Below are 15,711 nucleotides of genomic sequence, written 5' to 3' on the forward strand. Positions count from 1 at the left end.
AATTTGCGCCGTTTCGCTTCGCCGAAAAATTTGCGAATTTCGTGCGAAATTCGCGAAACGGTGAAAAATTCGCGGGAACGGCTCCGGCCTCTCATTTTTGACGCCGGCTCCCGTTTTTTCGACGCCGGCGCCCGTTTCTGATGCCGGCGCCCGTTTTGACGCCGGCGCCCGTTTTTGTCGCGAATTTTCACGGGCGTTTCACGAATTTATTCGCTGGCGGCGAAACGTGCAAATTTGCAGCGAATTCGCGCCTGGCGAATAAATTCGCCCATCACTAGCAAAGAACAATGGATTTCCAGAATCAAGATATAGTGAATGTTATAGGAAGAGACTGTTATAAATAGATGTTACCTTTTGTGCCAAAGTGTCAGAAGTTAGCCATGTTTCAGACATTAGGGCCAAAGAGGGGGAGAAAGTGGCCCACTCCCAAATAACCAGGTATATCTCCTATATCTGTAATATCTCAAATGTTGGGCTAATCCTTTCTTAGGAATAAATGGGATTCATATAAAGTTCCCATGGCAATCCCATACTACTGGCTTGTGAACCTTGGCATAAAAAACAATTATTTACCATTTATTCAACAAAACTTTTACATAATTTTTATCAGCATTTGTTTTACACAGTTCAATAAATAGGCCCCTTTGTGTACAAAAGTCAATGTTTTAAATTACTTTAATATTTTTATTAGAACTAAAGAGAATTAAATAATATCAAAATGTTTTCTGCATTATGAACTTCTTGTTTTCCTGTCATTCTTAGAATGTTTTTAGCATAAGATTGAAAGCGAATAGGCTTCTTGCATGTACCATTTGTTTTGCCTTATATATGGGAAGTGAATGGACTTTTGTTGCCCTCAACTGGAGAATCATGGAAGGACAGCATTAATGTTTTTGTTGCACTGCTCTGTGTTCCTTTGTCACTGTGTGTCTGTAGCACAGTAATACACAGCAGTGTCTTCAATTTGTAGATTGTTCATTTGCAGATATAACTTGTTGTTATTATTGTCTCTGGAGATGGTGAATCTTCCTTTAACTGAATCAGCATAGTATATGCCACTCCCATCACCTCTAATATAAGACACCCACTGTAATCCTTTCCCAGGAGCCTGTCTAACCCAGTCCATCCGGGTGCTACTGAATGTGAAGCCAGAGGCTGTGCAGGACAGTTTGTGAGACCCCCCCGGCTTTATCATCACTGACTCTGACTGGTCAAGTTGTACATCACAGTGAACTCCTGGAAAACATAAAACATAATGGTATTTATTTAATAAAATGTTACGAGATGATTGGAATTCTAATACTCCATAAAGAAAATTATTACCTGACAAAAGTGACAATAAAATAACAAGAAACAACTTCATATTGACAGCGTGAGTTATGGGTCTGGCAGTTGGATGCAGCACATCTGATTCCTCTGCAGGTTTTAAGGAACTCAACAGAACATTTGAACATTATTTGCATAATGCTGCCAGTGACTATATAACAGGCATGAGTTATAGATCTTCTTCTGAACATTATCTGGATCTGCAGTTATAAGTGGTTTTCACATAATGTGGGTCACCATACCTTAATTCTACTAAAAATCATTTAAAAATTAAATAACCCCAGTAAGATTATTTTGCCAATAATTTGCATTTATGCATCTTAACTACAATCAAGTACAATGTACTATTTTTTTTTTTCAGAGACGAGAAACGATTATCTAGATTTCTGCTTATCAGGTTTTAGGTAAGAGATCCTATACCTGTATAAATTATATAAATCATATCATTACTGTACCTTGTTGTAAGCAAACTGCTGTTAATAGTCCCTATAAAAATACACAATGATTCTCTTTAACTCCTAATGATTCAGATACAATTCAGTGTAGAACTGTCCAGACAGGTATGATGCAGTTATCCAGCTTGAATTTCTTGCAGTATATGGACAAACAATCCCTGTTGTATTCATACCTCCCAACTGTTCCGTTTTTAGAGACAATCCCTCTTTTGACAGCTCAACCTGCAGTCCCTCATTTGTACAGGAAAGTCCCGTTTTTCTCTGCACAGGCAGAAAAAGAAACAACGTTTTTAACTTAATTGGCTTTTGGCAGAGAGCACAGAACAGCCACAACAGAAGATAAGATACATTTGTAACAATTCAAATCTATCTAGATAAGTAAATGTAATAATATAAGATAACAGGTCCCTTGGGAAAAGTTAGACTCGCAGCTTGAAGAGCAATTCACCTTCATTAGCATAACTGTAGTAACTGAAAAAAACACAGAAATATGTTCAAACTTTTATAACCTGCAAAATGTTGTAAAATAACATGGTAAATTAGGGGGTGTGGCCACAAAAATGGGCGTGGTCAAATATGTTTGCCACGCCACACACGGCAACTTTTTTGTCCCTCTTATTATTTCCAAAATGTTGAGTAGTATTTTTTTTAAAGAGGAGTGGATTTCTTAGTAGATTTTTTTGCACTTGTCCTTTAATACATTAATATAGGTGATTCCACAGGATCCATAGTCCCATTGTTTTGATATGATTGTGTTTTTCTTTTAATTCACTTGAATTTTATACAGATATGTCCCTTTTTGTCAAAACAAAGGTCCCTGATGGGGTTGGAAATGATGCAGCACACAGTCGTAGTTGTCATATCCCAAGACATCTACTAATATTTCCTAGGAAATTGGGAGGGGATATTTCTTGGATGGCAGAAATATACCCCCCTCTGTTTAGGTTTTGAGCCATCCCACAGAGTTACCCCTTTAAGAGACACCACAGGATTAACCAGTAAGAGGAGTAGACTGCACATCTAAGGGGTGTTTTAAGGTGAAGTGAGAGAGAGAGAGCTGGAATTTTATGTGGTTGTAACTCGCTGTTCACTGGGGAAAGAGATTCTTTGAAAGTCAGACTATTTACTCCATGCAGACTGGACACTGTATTTGTCTGAAGTAAGATATTTTGTATTTTTGTGTTGCTGAATTCAAGCTTATTTTTCAGTTGCCATTTTTTCCTGCCGCTGGAAAACACTTTTGAGTTGCAAAATAAACTGATTGTTTTTCCTTTACTCTGGAATGTAGTGGTCTTCATATATGGTGCAAATCCCAGTGTGATCCCCCCAAACTTCACAATATCTATGGACAAACAATCCCTGTAAAAGTGTTATGTAAAAAACAAAACAATGGCATCTAAAACCAGTGGAGATGACATAGAAGTCAATGGGACTTGGCATTCCTGACAAACATAGTCTCAAATAATCATTTAAATAAAAAATATCGAAATCACAAATAAACATGATCATGGGTAAAAGTCTAAGTTAAGTTGTGATGCAAATAACAGTGGATTTCCAGAATCAAGATATAGTGAATGTTATAGGAATGAACTTTTATAAACAGATGTAAGAAGTTAGTCATTTTTAAGACAATTATGGCCAATAAGCGGGAGAAAGTGGCCCACTCCCAGATAACCAGGTAACTCTCCTATATCTGTAATATCTCAAATGTTGGACTAATCCTTTCTTAGAAATAAATGGGATTTATATAAAGTTCCCATGGCAATCCCATACTACTGGCTTGTGCTCCTTGGCAGAAAAACCATTTATTTGCCATTTATTCAAGACAACTTTTACATCATTTTTATCAGTATTTGTTTTACACAGTTCAATAAATAGGCCCCTTTGTGTACAAAAGTCAATGTTTTAAATGTCTTTAATATTTTTATTAGAAATAAAGAGAATTACATAATATCAAAATGTTTTCTGCATTATGAACTTCTTGTTTTCTTGTCATTCTTAGAATGTTTTCAGCATAAGATTGTTACAGTGAAAGCGAATAGGCTTCTTGCATGTTCCGTTTGTTTTGCCTTATATATAGAAGGTTAATAGACTTTTGTTGCCCTCAACTGGAGAATCATGGAAGGACAGCATTAATGTTTTTGTTGCACTTCTCTGAGACTATTTGTCACTGTGCATGTAGTACAGTAATACACGGCCGTGTCTTCAGTTTGTAGATTGTTCATTTGCAGATATAACTTGTTGTTATTATTGTCTCTGGAGATGGTGAATCTTCCTTTAACTGAATCAGCATAGTATGTGGTACTCCCATCAGGGTAAATTTGACATAACCACTGTAATCCTTTCCCAGGAGTCTGTCTAAACCAGTTCATCCAGTAACCACTGAATGTGAAGCCAGAGGCTGTGCAGGACAGTTTGTGAGACCCTCCCGGCTTTATCACCACTGACTCTGACTGGGCAAGTTGTACATCACAGTGACCTCCTGGAAAAGAAGAGACATAATGATAGTTAAAAAATAAAATGTTATGTGATAATTGTAATTGTATTATTCCTTATTTTTATTACCTGATAAAAGTGTCATTAACATAACAAGAAACAACTTCATATTGACAGTGTGAGTTATGAGTCTGCCAGTTGGATGCAGCACATCTGATTCCTCTGCTTTATCTGGGAGCTGCAGGTTTTAAAGAACTCAACAGAAAATGTAAACCTTATTTGCATAATGTTGTCAGTGATTATATATCTGGTCTGTGATTAGTGTTATGATTATTATATTTTATGAAAATTAGCTGTGCTTAACCACATGATTATATAGCATTTTAGCAGCAAATATCTGTGTCTCCAAAGATTCCCCAGTAGCTCCCCATCTCCTTGTTTGCTGATTCACTACACATGCTCTGTGCTGCTGTCACTTACTAAGCTTAGGGACCCAATCACAATATACAGTACACATAGAATATACATTTCAAAATATAAGGCTGAAAGTTATTAATACAGATAATTCCTACCTGGTAGCACAGACCCTGTGCAACTACTACTAGCATCAGAATGTAATAATCAGCCTTGTAACATCAGTTTATATTACAGGCCAAGCTTATTTTCTGCTTGATAATTAGCGACGACCCCTAAGCTTAGCTTCTCATCAGCTGCTCAGAGCCCACGGAGCATGTGAGTATCACAGACGCTTTCCAAGATGGTGACCCCCTGTGACAAGTTTGAAGTCCTGAATCATTGCTGCTACTGACAAGCTGAAACTTTACACTGGTGCAATAAGTTCACTATATGAAATATGGCATTTTAGCCCTATTCATTTTAGTTATTATTTAAGACATTGTAACGTAAAACATGTTAATGTCCTTCCATTAAGAATGTGAGTGATATACAGTAGCTGAGGACAGAGGATCTATTAGTTATGTAAAAGAATTATGTGATCATATCCTTAATATAATTTGTTTTTAAAAATGATTAGTAATGAGCACAAATTTTCCTTTTGCCCTACAATAGTTTACACAGAAGCAGTGGCCAGCTCCATGTTGTAGCTCCCTTCATTTCCATTTGGTAATCCCTGTCAAATGAAAAAGGGCAACAATTTTGGAACTTTATCCTAGGAAAAGCAAATTGCAAGTAGAATGTAATCCCTATAAAAATGTGCATCATCTTCATGAATCAGAAGAAAGTGAGTGTAGGACTGGCCAGTAGTGATGGGTGAATTTATTTGCCAGGCGCAAATTTGCAGATAATTTCCACATTTCTCCGCTGGTGAATAAATTCGCAAAATTGCAGTGAAAATTCACTGGCCTCAAAGTTTTTTGATGCCGGTGACAACTCCGTTGCCGCCAGAATTGTAGGTTGCTCATTTTGCTTTAAGGCGCATCAGAATTGTCACCAGCGTCGGAATTGTCGCTGGCGTCAATTTTGATGCCCCCAAAATGACGTTGGCGTCAAAATTCTCATTTCGCACAAATTTACAAATTTACAAATTCGCCCATCACTACTGGCCAGACATAGGATGACTGATGTATTGAAAGTATTACTATATATATATATAGACAAATAGTCACTTTTTTTAACAGGTGGGGAGTATTCTTAGTACCTTTTCACACTCAATGTCCTCTAATATATTAATATGTGTAACTGCAGTGGTTATAGTATTCTGACCCCAATAATATACAGGAATGGGATCCATTACCCAGAAAGTTCTAAATTATGGGAAGACCACCTGATATAGACTTTATTATAAGAAAATAGTTCACATTTTTAAAAAAAGATTTCAATTTGTTCTCTGTACAAATAAAATTGTACTTTGTACTTAGTCCCAACTACGATATAATTAATACTTTTTAGAGGCAAAACAATAATTTTAAGTTTAATTAATGTTTAAATGCTTTAGTAGACTTAAGGTATGGAGAACCAAATTATGGATAAATCCCCCTAGCTTTCTGGATAACAGGTCCTATGCCTGTACTGGATACATTTTGAATAGTGAGTAAAACTTTTGCTGTAAGATTATAAATATGTCAACTAGTGATGGGTGAATTTATTCGCCAGGCGCAAATTCGCGGGTGCCGGCGTCAAAAACTAGACACTGGCACCGTTTTGTGAATTTTTTGGCGTTTGGCGTATTTCACAAATCTTTCGGCTAAGCAAAATGGCACAAATTCACCCATCACTAGTGTCAGCCTCAGAGATTGTACATCACATGACACAATGTACTATTTCAACTGCTTTGAACATTGCAAAAACAGCTGCAAACTTTCATGTTTTTTATATGTAATTTGTACTACTTTTAGCACCTGATTGCAGACTCTATTTGTGTTTTATATGATTATATCTATATAGTGAGCAATGTGAATTCATTAGGTGGGGGTGCAATTAGGTTGTAACCACAAAGTCCTTGCAGACAAATAAAAGAAATCCACATCACTAGCTTATTTCATTCTATTTTGTACTATTTAGTACATATATAATTTTTGTGCATAAAGGTATTAAAAAATGTAAAATCAGATTTATAATACTTCTCTCAAACTTATTATACACTTTATAAATGTTACTCTATTGCATTAAGTCAAAAGACCTAAAATGATCAGATAATGTTTTTTTGGAAAAACAAATGACCAAGAAACAGCAGTATCAAACTACAATCACCAAAAGCTCTGGGACAAGCTCATTTTCCTAATATTAAAGAATGCAGCAAAGCAGCACTCTTGAGATATGTAAGAGACTGGCTACTAAATAGGGACTTATATACTACAGTAAACTTAGACCAATACCTGCCAGAAGGCCTCACCTTAAATAATCTTCTACACTCACCACCATCAAACATTCCCCTTATTCTAAAAGATATCCCCACTCAGTGTCGGACTGGCCCACAGGAAAAGTTCTGATTGGCCCAGGTGTCCTCTCATGCTGCTAAACATTTGGCCTATTTCATGGCCATTCCCTATTTCTATGAGAACAAAGTGGCTAAATAGATGGAATAACAGATTATAGTATGTAAAGAGAATAGGAGAGGAAGAATAATAGTACTAACAGTGGACCCTTTGTCTAAGATTTATTGTTGGGCCCCTGGTCAAAGATTTTTAGGGGACTTCCTGTTCGGCGGGTTTTCGGAGGTTTGGCTTCGTATGACTGCTGAGGTGTTCCTGATGTGCTGAGTGTTCCTCAGATTCTGCCATTGCATTTGTCAAGCCAGCCCTGTATTCGAGGTGAGCCAGAGGAGCAGAGAAGAGGTTGATTTTTGGCTGTTCTGACCTACAAGGTCTGCTGAGCTGTTCACGGACTGCTGATTTCCCTGGATACCTAAAATCTGCCATTATAAGTGTCGAGCGCAGGGGGTCTGGTAATAAATATCTGCTCAATAAACTGTTTAATTTCTTCCCTGCATTTTCACCTGTGAAATTGTGGTTCTCTCAACCGGGAGCTTTTGCATACTGGTTATATACTACATTTTGAGTCAGTTGTGGCAAGTTCTAAGCAACATATTTGTAACAAAATGGAGGCCTAAGATTTCCTGCTGGGACACTGTGGAGTTATCAGCTAACTTAGTCAGAGCTGCTTGCTGAGTCTTATTTTGTGTCACATTGTTTCAATTTTAGTGACACGAATTTGTCACAAAAAAGCAGTTATCTCTCTGCTGACTAAGACTAAACATTGTTAGTGATTGCTGTCATTATTGATGCTTTTGTTACACCTTTATTGTATACAGTGTTGCAAATGCCTGAGGAGGATTGTAACAATAGAAACAAATCAATGGTTACTTCTTTGTGAAAGGAAAACAGAGACAAAGAATAAAACAAGAAGGAAATATTGACTTATATTTTACTGAAATAAAAAGCTTTATTAATAAAAAAACAGGAGAAAAAACACAAAGAAAACAAAAAACAAAAAACATAAAACAAACAAAAAAACACAAGAAGAAACAGTGGAAAATTAATTAAATAAAAAAAAAAGATCATTACTCTCACGTTTTGGGATTGTTGCTCAGTTTTATTTATGAAAACATATTCTCCTTCCTTCACAATGTCAAAATGGCAAAACATATGAGAAGGCTAGCAAGAAAAATGTAAAGCTGCAGGATTTGGATACAAATAGTATTTTCTTATCTCACAAATCTGCTCCTACAAGAACATCTTTATCTGACGACTACTCTCTTATTGAGGCTGAAGTAGCCAGACTCATTAATCCAGTTATTGAGACTACAATTAGTAAAGCCATCGATAAACTACAGGAAAAAAATTCTGACATTTCAGGAAAACTGTCTACATATGATAAACGATTTGGAGAGATTGAAGACACAGTTTCTCAAATTCAAGAAGAAACAATTAATTCTCTATCCAGGATTGACTCTTGAGAAAAAAACTCAAGAGCTAAAGTTAAAACTTGATGATTTGGAAAATAGATCTAGGAGAAACAATGTCAGATTTAGTAACATTCCAGAATCTTATCAGAATTACTCTTTTTATGCTCTGATCTCTAAAACAATTCCTCTCAAGCTAGGTCTCCCTCAAGAATGCTACAATTTTAAGATAGAAAGACTCCATAGAATTGGACCTCCTAAGATGTTACATCCCATGAGACCAAGGGCTGTGATTGTAAAATATCTGGACTATTGTGACAAGAACAGACTATTTCAAGCCTATAAAAAACTACATACACTAGAAGTGGAAGGAAATAAAATATTGATATTTCAAGATTACTCGTTGCTTCTTTCCTAAAAATGAAGGGAATTTTCCCAAACTTGCCAGTCTCTGGCCAATTTACATATCAATTTTTCATTGATGTATCCTGCTAGACTTAAAATATTTTTGACTTCTGGAGTTAGAATCTTTAGTGATCCTGGAGAGGCATCTGCATTTACTTCTCAACTGGAAAAGAAAAACATTAGAAACCTTGTTACAGAAACAAAATCCAACTCAAAATTCAGCTCTCCCCCAAGGATCAAAGGTGGAAGAGATATGAGAATCCTCGCCAAACCAAATTCTCTAATGACTCGATACCTTCTCAACTTCAGACCAAATCCAGGTCCAGATCTAGATCTCCGCTGCCTCCTAGAACAAGTAATCCTCCTCACTCCAGTGAAGAGGACATGATTTCTGACACATGACTTTTAAAGGGATTTCTCCAATATGGCCCTGTGGCGGGTGTTGTGCTCTCTGTTTAACTCATCTCATTGAGAGAGTTTGAGTTTTCCATCCTTAGGGGAAAAAGGAAGTGTGATAAAACTTGATTTGTTATTTCAGTTCTATAAGTTACTTTTTCAGTTTAATATGCTAACATTGTCATATATTGTTTGCTTTGCTTTGTTTATACCAGTGGACTTAACTATTTATGTATTGTTCTATTTAAATCTGCTCGGACTCGTTCTTCAGATTGATGTTCTCACCTACAACAAATACTTTATCCATTGTCTCCTGGAATGTAAATGGGTTAAATCACTTTTCAAAGAGGAACAGTATACTTAAAAGTTTGAAAAATACCAAATGCGACATAGCATTCCTACAAGATACCCATCTTAATGGTTCAGAGAATGCTTGGTTGCAAAAAGACTGGGTAGGTGAGTTAGCCTTCTCTCCTGCTGTTAATAAAAAATGTGGGGTATTATTTCATAGAAAATTGAATGTTGCTGTTATTAAGTCAACTAAAGATGAACTTGCCAGATTTATTTACAATGAAGTACTCATTAATGATGTTACTTGGCACTTATGTTACAAATAGTTCCAAAAAAGACTATTTTACTTACTTGGCTTAAAAAACAAATTTCTTCGCTTCCTGCTAATAATGTTATTCTGGCAGGGGACTTGAATGAGTCCTTTCTCAGTTCATTGGATAGATCTGATTAGAAATTGAATAATCCCTATAAAAAGTCTACTCTCCTACATGATTTACTGATGTTTGGAGGCTTTTTCATCCCGCTGAAAAAGATTTTACTTTTTTTCATCTGCTCATCACGTAGGAACAAGAATAGACTATATTTTAATTTCCAATAATCTGATAAATAGAACTATTGAAACAAATATAGGTAACATTGATGTCTCAGACCATGCACCAGGTTCTCTTGTGGTTTCCAAGTTTCCTGCACCTAAAAGCTATGTTTCTTGGTCTTTTCCTGACTCACTTAGAGAAAATCCTGACTTTATTAAAATGCTACATAACAGATGGGATCTGTTTTTAGATGAAAACAAAATACACTCTAATGACCCATCATTATTGTGAGAAACTTGGAAGGCAGTGGCTAGGGGGAGATATCTTTATTTAAGTCTCACTTCTTTAGAAAAGTCCACAAAAAGTTTTTTGAGCGAAGTAAAAGTCAGAGTGTCCTTTATCTTTGCTTTAAACAGCACCCATCATTTGAAAATGCCCAAAAGTATAAGAATATTTTAGAAGAACTTAAAATTTGGATCAAAGTAAGACATAATTTTTTCCGCATTTTACTCACAGGCTAAAATCCATAATTTAAATAACAAAGCAAATAATTTGCTTTTTAATCTCACTAAGGAGGAAAATAAGTGGGCTAAGATTATAAAAATAAGGGATACTCATAACCAGTTAACAAATTATCCTAATAAAATTGTGGACATTTTCAAAAATTATTATAAAGACTTGTACTCTAATCCTAATGTTAACTCAGAGAAAATGAAAACATTTTTTGAAAATTGTAAAATCCCTCAGATCTCAAAAGAACAATTGGAAAGTCTTAATAGTCCAATTTCCACTGAAGAAGTCTTAGGGGCAGATTTACTAAGGGTCGAATATCGAGGGTTAATTAACCCTCGATATTCGACTAGGAACTATAATCGTTCGACTTCGAATATCGAAGTCGAACGATTTAGCGCTAATCCTACGATCGAACGATCGAAGGATTATTCGTTCGATCGAACGATTAAATCCTTCGAATCGAACGATTCGAAGGATTTTAATACAACGATCGAAGGAATATCCTTCGATCAAAAAAACGCTGGCAAGCCTATGGGGACCTTCCCCATAGGCCAACATTGACTTCGGTAGCTTTTAGCTGTCGAAGTAGGGGGTCGAAGTTTTTCTTAAAGAGACAGTACTTCGATAATCGAATGGTCGAATAGTCGAACGATTTTTAGTTCAAATCGTTCGATTCGAAGTCGAAGTAGTAGTCGAAGGTCGAAGTAGCCCATTCGATGGTCGAAGTAGCCAAAAAAACACTTCGAAATTCGAAGTTTTTTTAATTCGAATCCTTCACTCGAGCTTTGTAAATCTGCCCCTATATATTATAAATAATTTGAAAAGTTCTAAAGCAGGTGGTCCTGATGGCTAAACTCCATCTTTTTATGAAATAATGAAAGACAAGATCTCACCTTTTCTAACAAATTTATTCAATGACATGTTATTCTTTGGAAAATGTTTACCCTCTAGTGAACTCTCGAATCTTAGAGTTATCCCAAAAAAGGACAAAGAAGTATCTCTTCCCTCTCCCTATAGACCAAGACGCTATCTAAGGTTCTTGCTGATAGGCTCTCTTTAATTCTTCCCTCTGTAATTTCAGAAACTCAAAATTGCTTTTTTAAAAATAGATCTGGAGTTAAAAATATTAGGGCTTTGATCCATATTTTATTTTTTGCCAAAAAGCATAAAATTCCCAGTTCTATTCTTAATATTGATGCTGAGAAGGCATTTGATAATATAACATGGAAACATCTATTTATGTGACTTAAATATAGTATCACGGGCCCATTTTACCAATATATCGAATGACTCTATAAAAGTCCCAAAACGCAAATAATCTTGGGGGGAGCTAAGTCATCACCTTTGAAATATTTAAGGGTATGAGACAAGGCTGTCCTTTATCGCCCCTTTTATTTAATATTGCACTAGAACCATTAATTAGTTTCATTGATTGTCTAAATTGATTAAGGGAATTGCCATCAATAATAAACAACTCAAGGTTTTAGCCTTCGCAGGTGATTTGTTGCTGATTTTAAGAAACCCAGAGTCTTCATTCAAGATTGTTTTTGACTTACTTCAAGATTTCCAGTCTTTTTCTGGTTATAAGGTTAATGTGGATAAATCTAAAGTGATGAACATATATGGTTCTTTTTCAAACCCTTTACTTAAAAAATTTCACCTGAAATACCCCAAAAATCAGATTAAATATTTAGGATTAATAATTCCTTCAGACTTAAATAATTTATATCCATTAAATATTACTCCATCTTGTCATAAGGTTTCCTCCATGTGTGAAAAATGGGCCAATGCTCCCCTTAATCTTAAGGGACGAGTGATATTTTTTAAATCTTTGATATTCCCCAAGATGATATGCCCATTAATTAATCTCCCTTTGTTTAAAAAACATTCTGATATCAAGAAACCTGATTCTGCTCTTATCAAGTTTATATGGAATGGGAAAAAAGCAAAGATTGCTCTCCATAAATTGAGAGCTCCAGTTAAACTTGGAGGTTTAAATCTCCCTAATTTCAGATCTTTTAATTTATCAGCCCTCACTAGATATCTCATTGAGTGGATCTCTCAAGTTAATAAATTTACAAATCCTTAAATTTAATTTTTTCATGAACCTCACTTTGATATTATATCTGTTTTACATAGTAAATGGGGTAGTATTCCTAGCGATTTTCGGAAGAATCCCCTTTTTCGGGACTCTATTTTTGTGTGGAAACATTTATTTTTACAATTATACGGAAATTGCTTCTATGCCGGCTAAACTCTTACTTAAACCCTCAGATTTTCAAAAGTCTGAGTCCTTTTTATTTTCTTTGAAGAAAAAATTATTAGTCTTAGTAAAAGATTTATTAGATCCACCCAATGAGACCCACAAGACTCAAAAAAGACTATGGGCTTCTTGAATCTGATAGATATTATTACTTAGCTTGTCAATGTGGTCTTTCTTAGTTAAGTAATAATAGAAACATTGTTTTGTCAGATCATACGCTAGCTAAAGATTTGGGAGAGGTTTTGGAGATTCCTTCTTTGATTTCTATTAACTCTATATCTAAAAAAAATTCTGGAATGATTATGGATCAGACCCACACCCATTGCTTAAAGTGTCCAACAAATGGGCTGAGTTTCTACAATGTCAAATATCCCCTTCAGATTTGGTGAAGTCTATTTGTAATTACAATAAATTAATTGTGGCAGAGAGTTGGAGGATACAACATTTTAAGTTAGTTCACTTAGGCTATGGGAATTTTTTTTCTAAAGGTATCTTTTCTAGTCCTGTATCATACTGTCCCAAGTGTGATGAGTATAATGTGTCCCTTTTTTACTATCTATGGACTTGTCCAAAGATCAGTATATTTTGGAAGGCAGTTACCAGTTTTCTAAACATTAATCTGAAAATAAAAATAAAATTGTCTCCAGGTTTTGCTTTGTTGCTTCTAGATGATAGTAGGCTCTCTTCAATTTTTAAAATAGAATTTAAGTCACAAGAAAATAAAATATTGACAATTTTATTTTCTGCTGCCTCCAGAAAGGCTTTATTTAACTGTTGGCTACAAAATGAGTCTCCCTCATTGACAGACACTATTGCTTACATGAACCAGCTTAGTTAGCAGGAAGCTTTATTAGTAAAAACTAAAGGAAATAATTCCAAAGAATCATTTAGACTTATATGGTCTCCTTACTTTGAGTTCTGTGACTCCAATACCAGAAGTCAAATATCTCAGTTTCTGCGATTGTAAAATGTTCGTGGGGGGAGTTATCTGACATTCCCAAGACAATGGGCTTTTTCTTTCTTTTTTTTCTTTTAAGAATGTCTATGCGTTCACTGGCTTAGTTAGTGATTGTTAGTTCTTGTTAGTTTCTATTTTATTTTACATATTACTTCATTGTAAGTTATACATTCTGTATAATATGTCATTGTATTAATCCTCTTATTCTGCATACTATTTGTTATCATATTGATTTTTATGGTTTATTGTGAAAACCAAATAAAATATTTCAAATGTAGACAGTGAAGAAGCACGCACTCCAAGGGCCAATAATTGTGATTAAAAGCTTTTATTCAAACAGCTAAAACAATTTATAATCCAGTCGATTCAATTGCGAGACCGTTTCCTTGAAAGAGGATACCCTTTGGAACATCTAATAGAGGCATTTACTAGAGCATTTAAAATTGAAAGAACTGAGCTCCTCTGTAATCACAACATCAGTAGAAATAAGATGAGCAAAATGAAGAATTATACACCGATGTTTATCACAACATTTAGTAGACAATATTATAAAGTTAAAAAGATAGTTAAAAGATATCTGCCCGTTCTTAATGGGGATGGGAAATTTAGAGAAGTCTTGGAGCAAGGTTGTAAATTTGTTACACGTAAGGCAAAAACAGTGGGTAACATTCTGTCTCCTAGTGAAGTCAATAGGAATACAGTAGTAACCCCTTGGTTGAGTACCACCGGAACATTTAAATGTGGTGCAACTCGATGCATAACCTGTAGGTTTATGTTCAAATCGAATGAGTTTATAAGTTGTTATTCCAAAAAGGTATTTAAAATTAAAGATTTCATTAATTGTAACTCAACTTACGTTATCTATCTACTTACGTGCACGAAGTGTAATATTCAGTATGTGGGTTGTACCTCTAGAAAATTTAAATGTCGGATGCGAGAACATATTAATCAGATAATTTCCCGGAGCTCTTCTACAGTGGTATCGAGGCATTTTTCTGATTGTAGTAATGGAGATTGTTCCAACTTGAGGATCCAAGGGATAGAAAAAATCACCCCAACAACAAGAGGGGGTGATCTGATGCAGATGTTGCTTTATAGGGAAGCTTATTGGATCTTTACACTAGATACTAGACAGCCGTCAGGTTTGAACCAGCGTTTTGACATCTCTTGTCATGTATAATAGTATGGCTAATGGTTAATGTGCCTGGTTATCTATTAAATTTTGTCGATGATGAATCCTGCAATGGTATTCTGGACCTAATGATAGGTGATAATGGAGCGATAAATGACAAGTGATTCGATTCTTCTTCTTTTTGTTTTTACTTTAGGATAGTTTTGTGGTTTTGTAGTTTAATTAAGTTTGATTTGTCACGATAAATTTGAAATGACATTTCACTAATAAGTCATTAGACTTAGAAACACGAAGCATAAGACACTTATTAATTTGTATCTGCACTAAGTATGAATTTATTGGTCACATAGTTTAATTAAATTTATGATGAAATTTATATAATAGTCATTAAATGACATGGATACACTATGGATGTTTTATAATCTTTGTAGATTAATATTGTATTGGTAATTTATAGATTGAATAATTTATGATTTAAAATACAATCACTAAATGAGCACATGTAATTTATGTTTCAACTAATACAATATATTTCACGTTGAAGCTATATGGAGCTTCAAAGTTTGGCACGTTGCTAGCTCTTTTTGATATTTTTTGACACTTATTGATATAAATATAATTGATATTTTTGATACACAATAAG

General features: G+C 35.0%; 2 gene segments (V, D, J or C); both read right to left on the minus strand.

Moving 5' to 3' along the window:
- Positions 1-885: 885 nt before the first annotated feature.
- Positions 886-1,470, minus strand: LOC108696939. The segment is given in 2 exon segments: positions 886-1,236; positions 1,324-1,470. Coding segments are annotated over 2 exon segments (357 nt in total).
- Positions 1,471-3,913: 2,443 nt separating this feature from the next.
- On the minus strand, positions 3,914-4,456 carry LOC121400802. The segment is given in 2 exon segments: positions 3,914-4,263; positions 4,347-4,456. Coding segments are annotated over 2 exon segments (390 nt in total).
- Positions 4,457-15,711: the final 11,255 nt, after the last annotated feature.

Source organism: Xenopus laevis, chromosome 1L (assembly GCF_017654675.1).
Source record: "Xenopus laevis strain J_2021 chromosome 1L, Xenopus_laevis_v10.1, whole genome shotgun sequence".
Lineage (NCBI taxonomy): Eukaryota > Metazoa > Chordata > Amphibia > Anura > Pipidae > Xenopus > Xenopus laevis.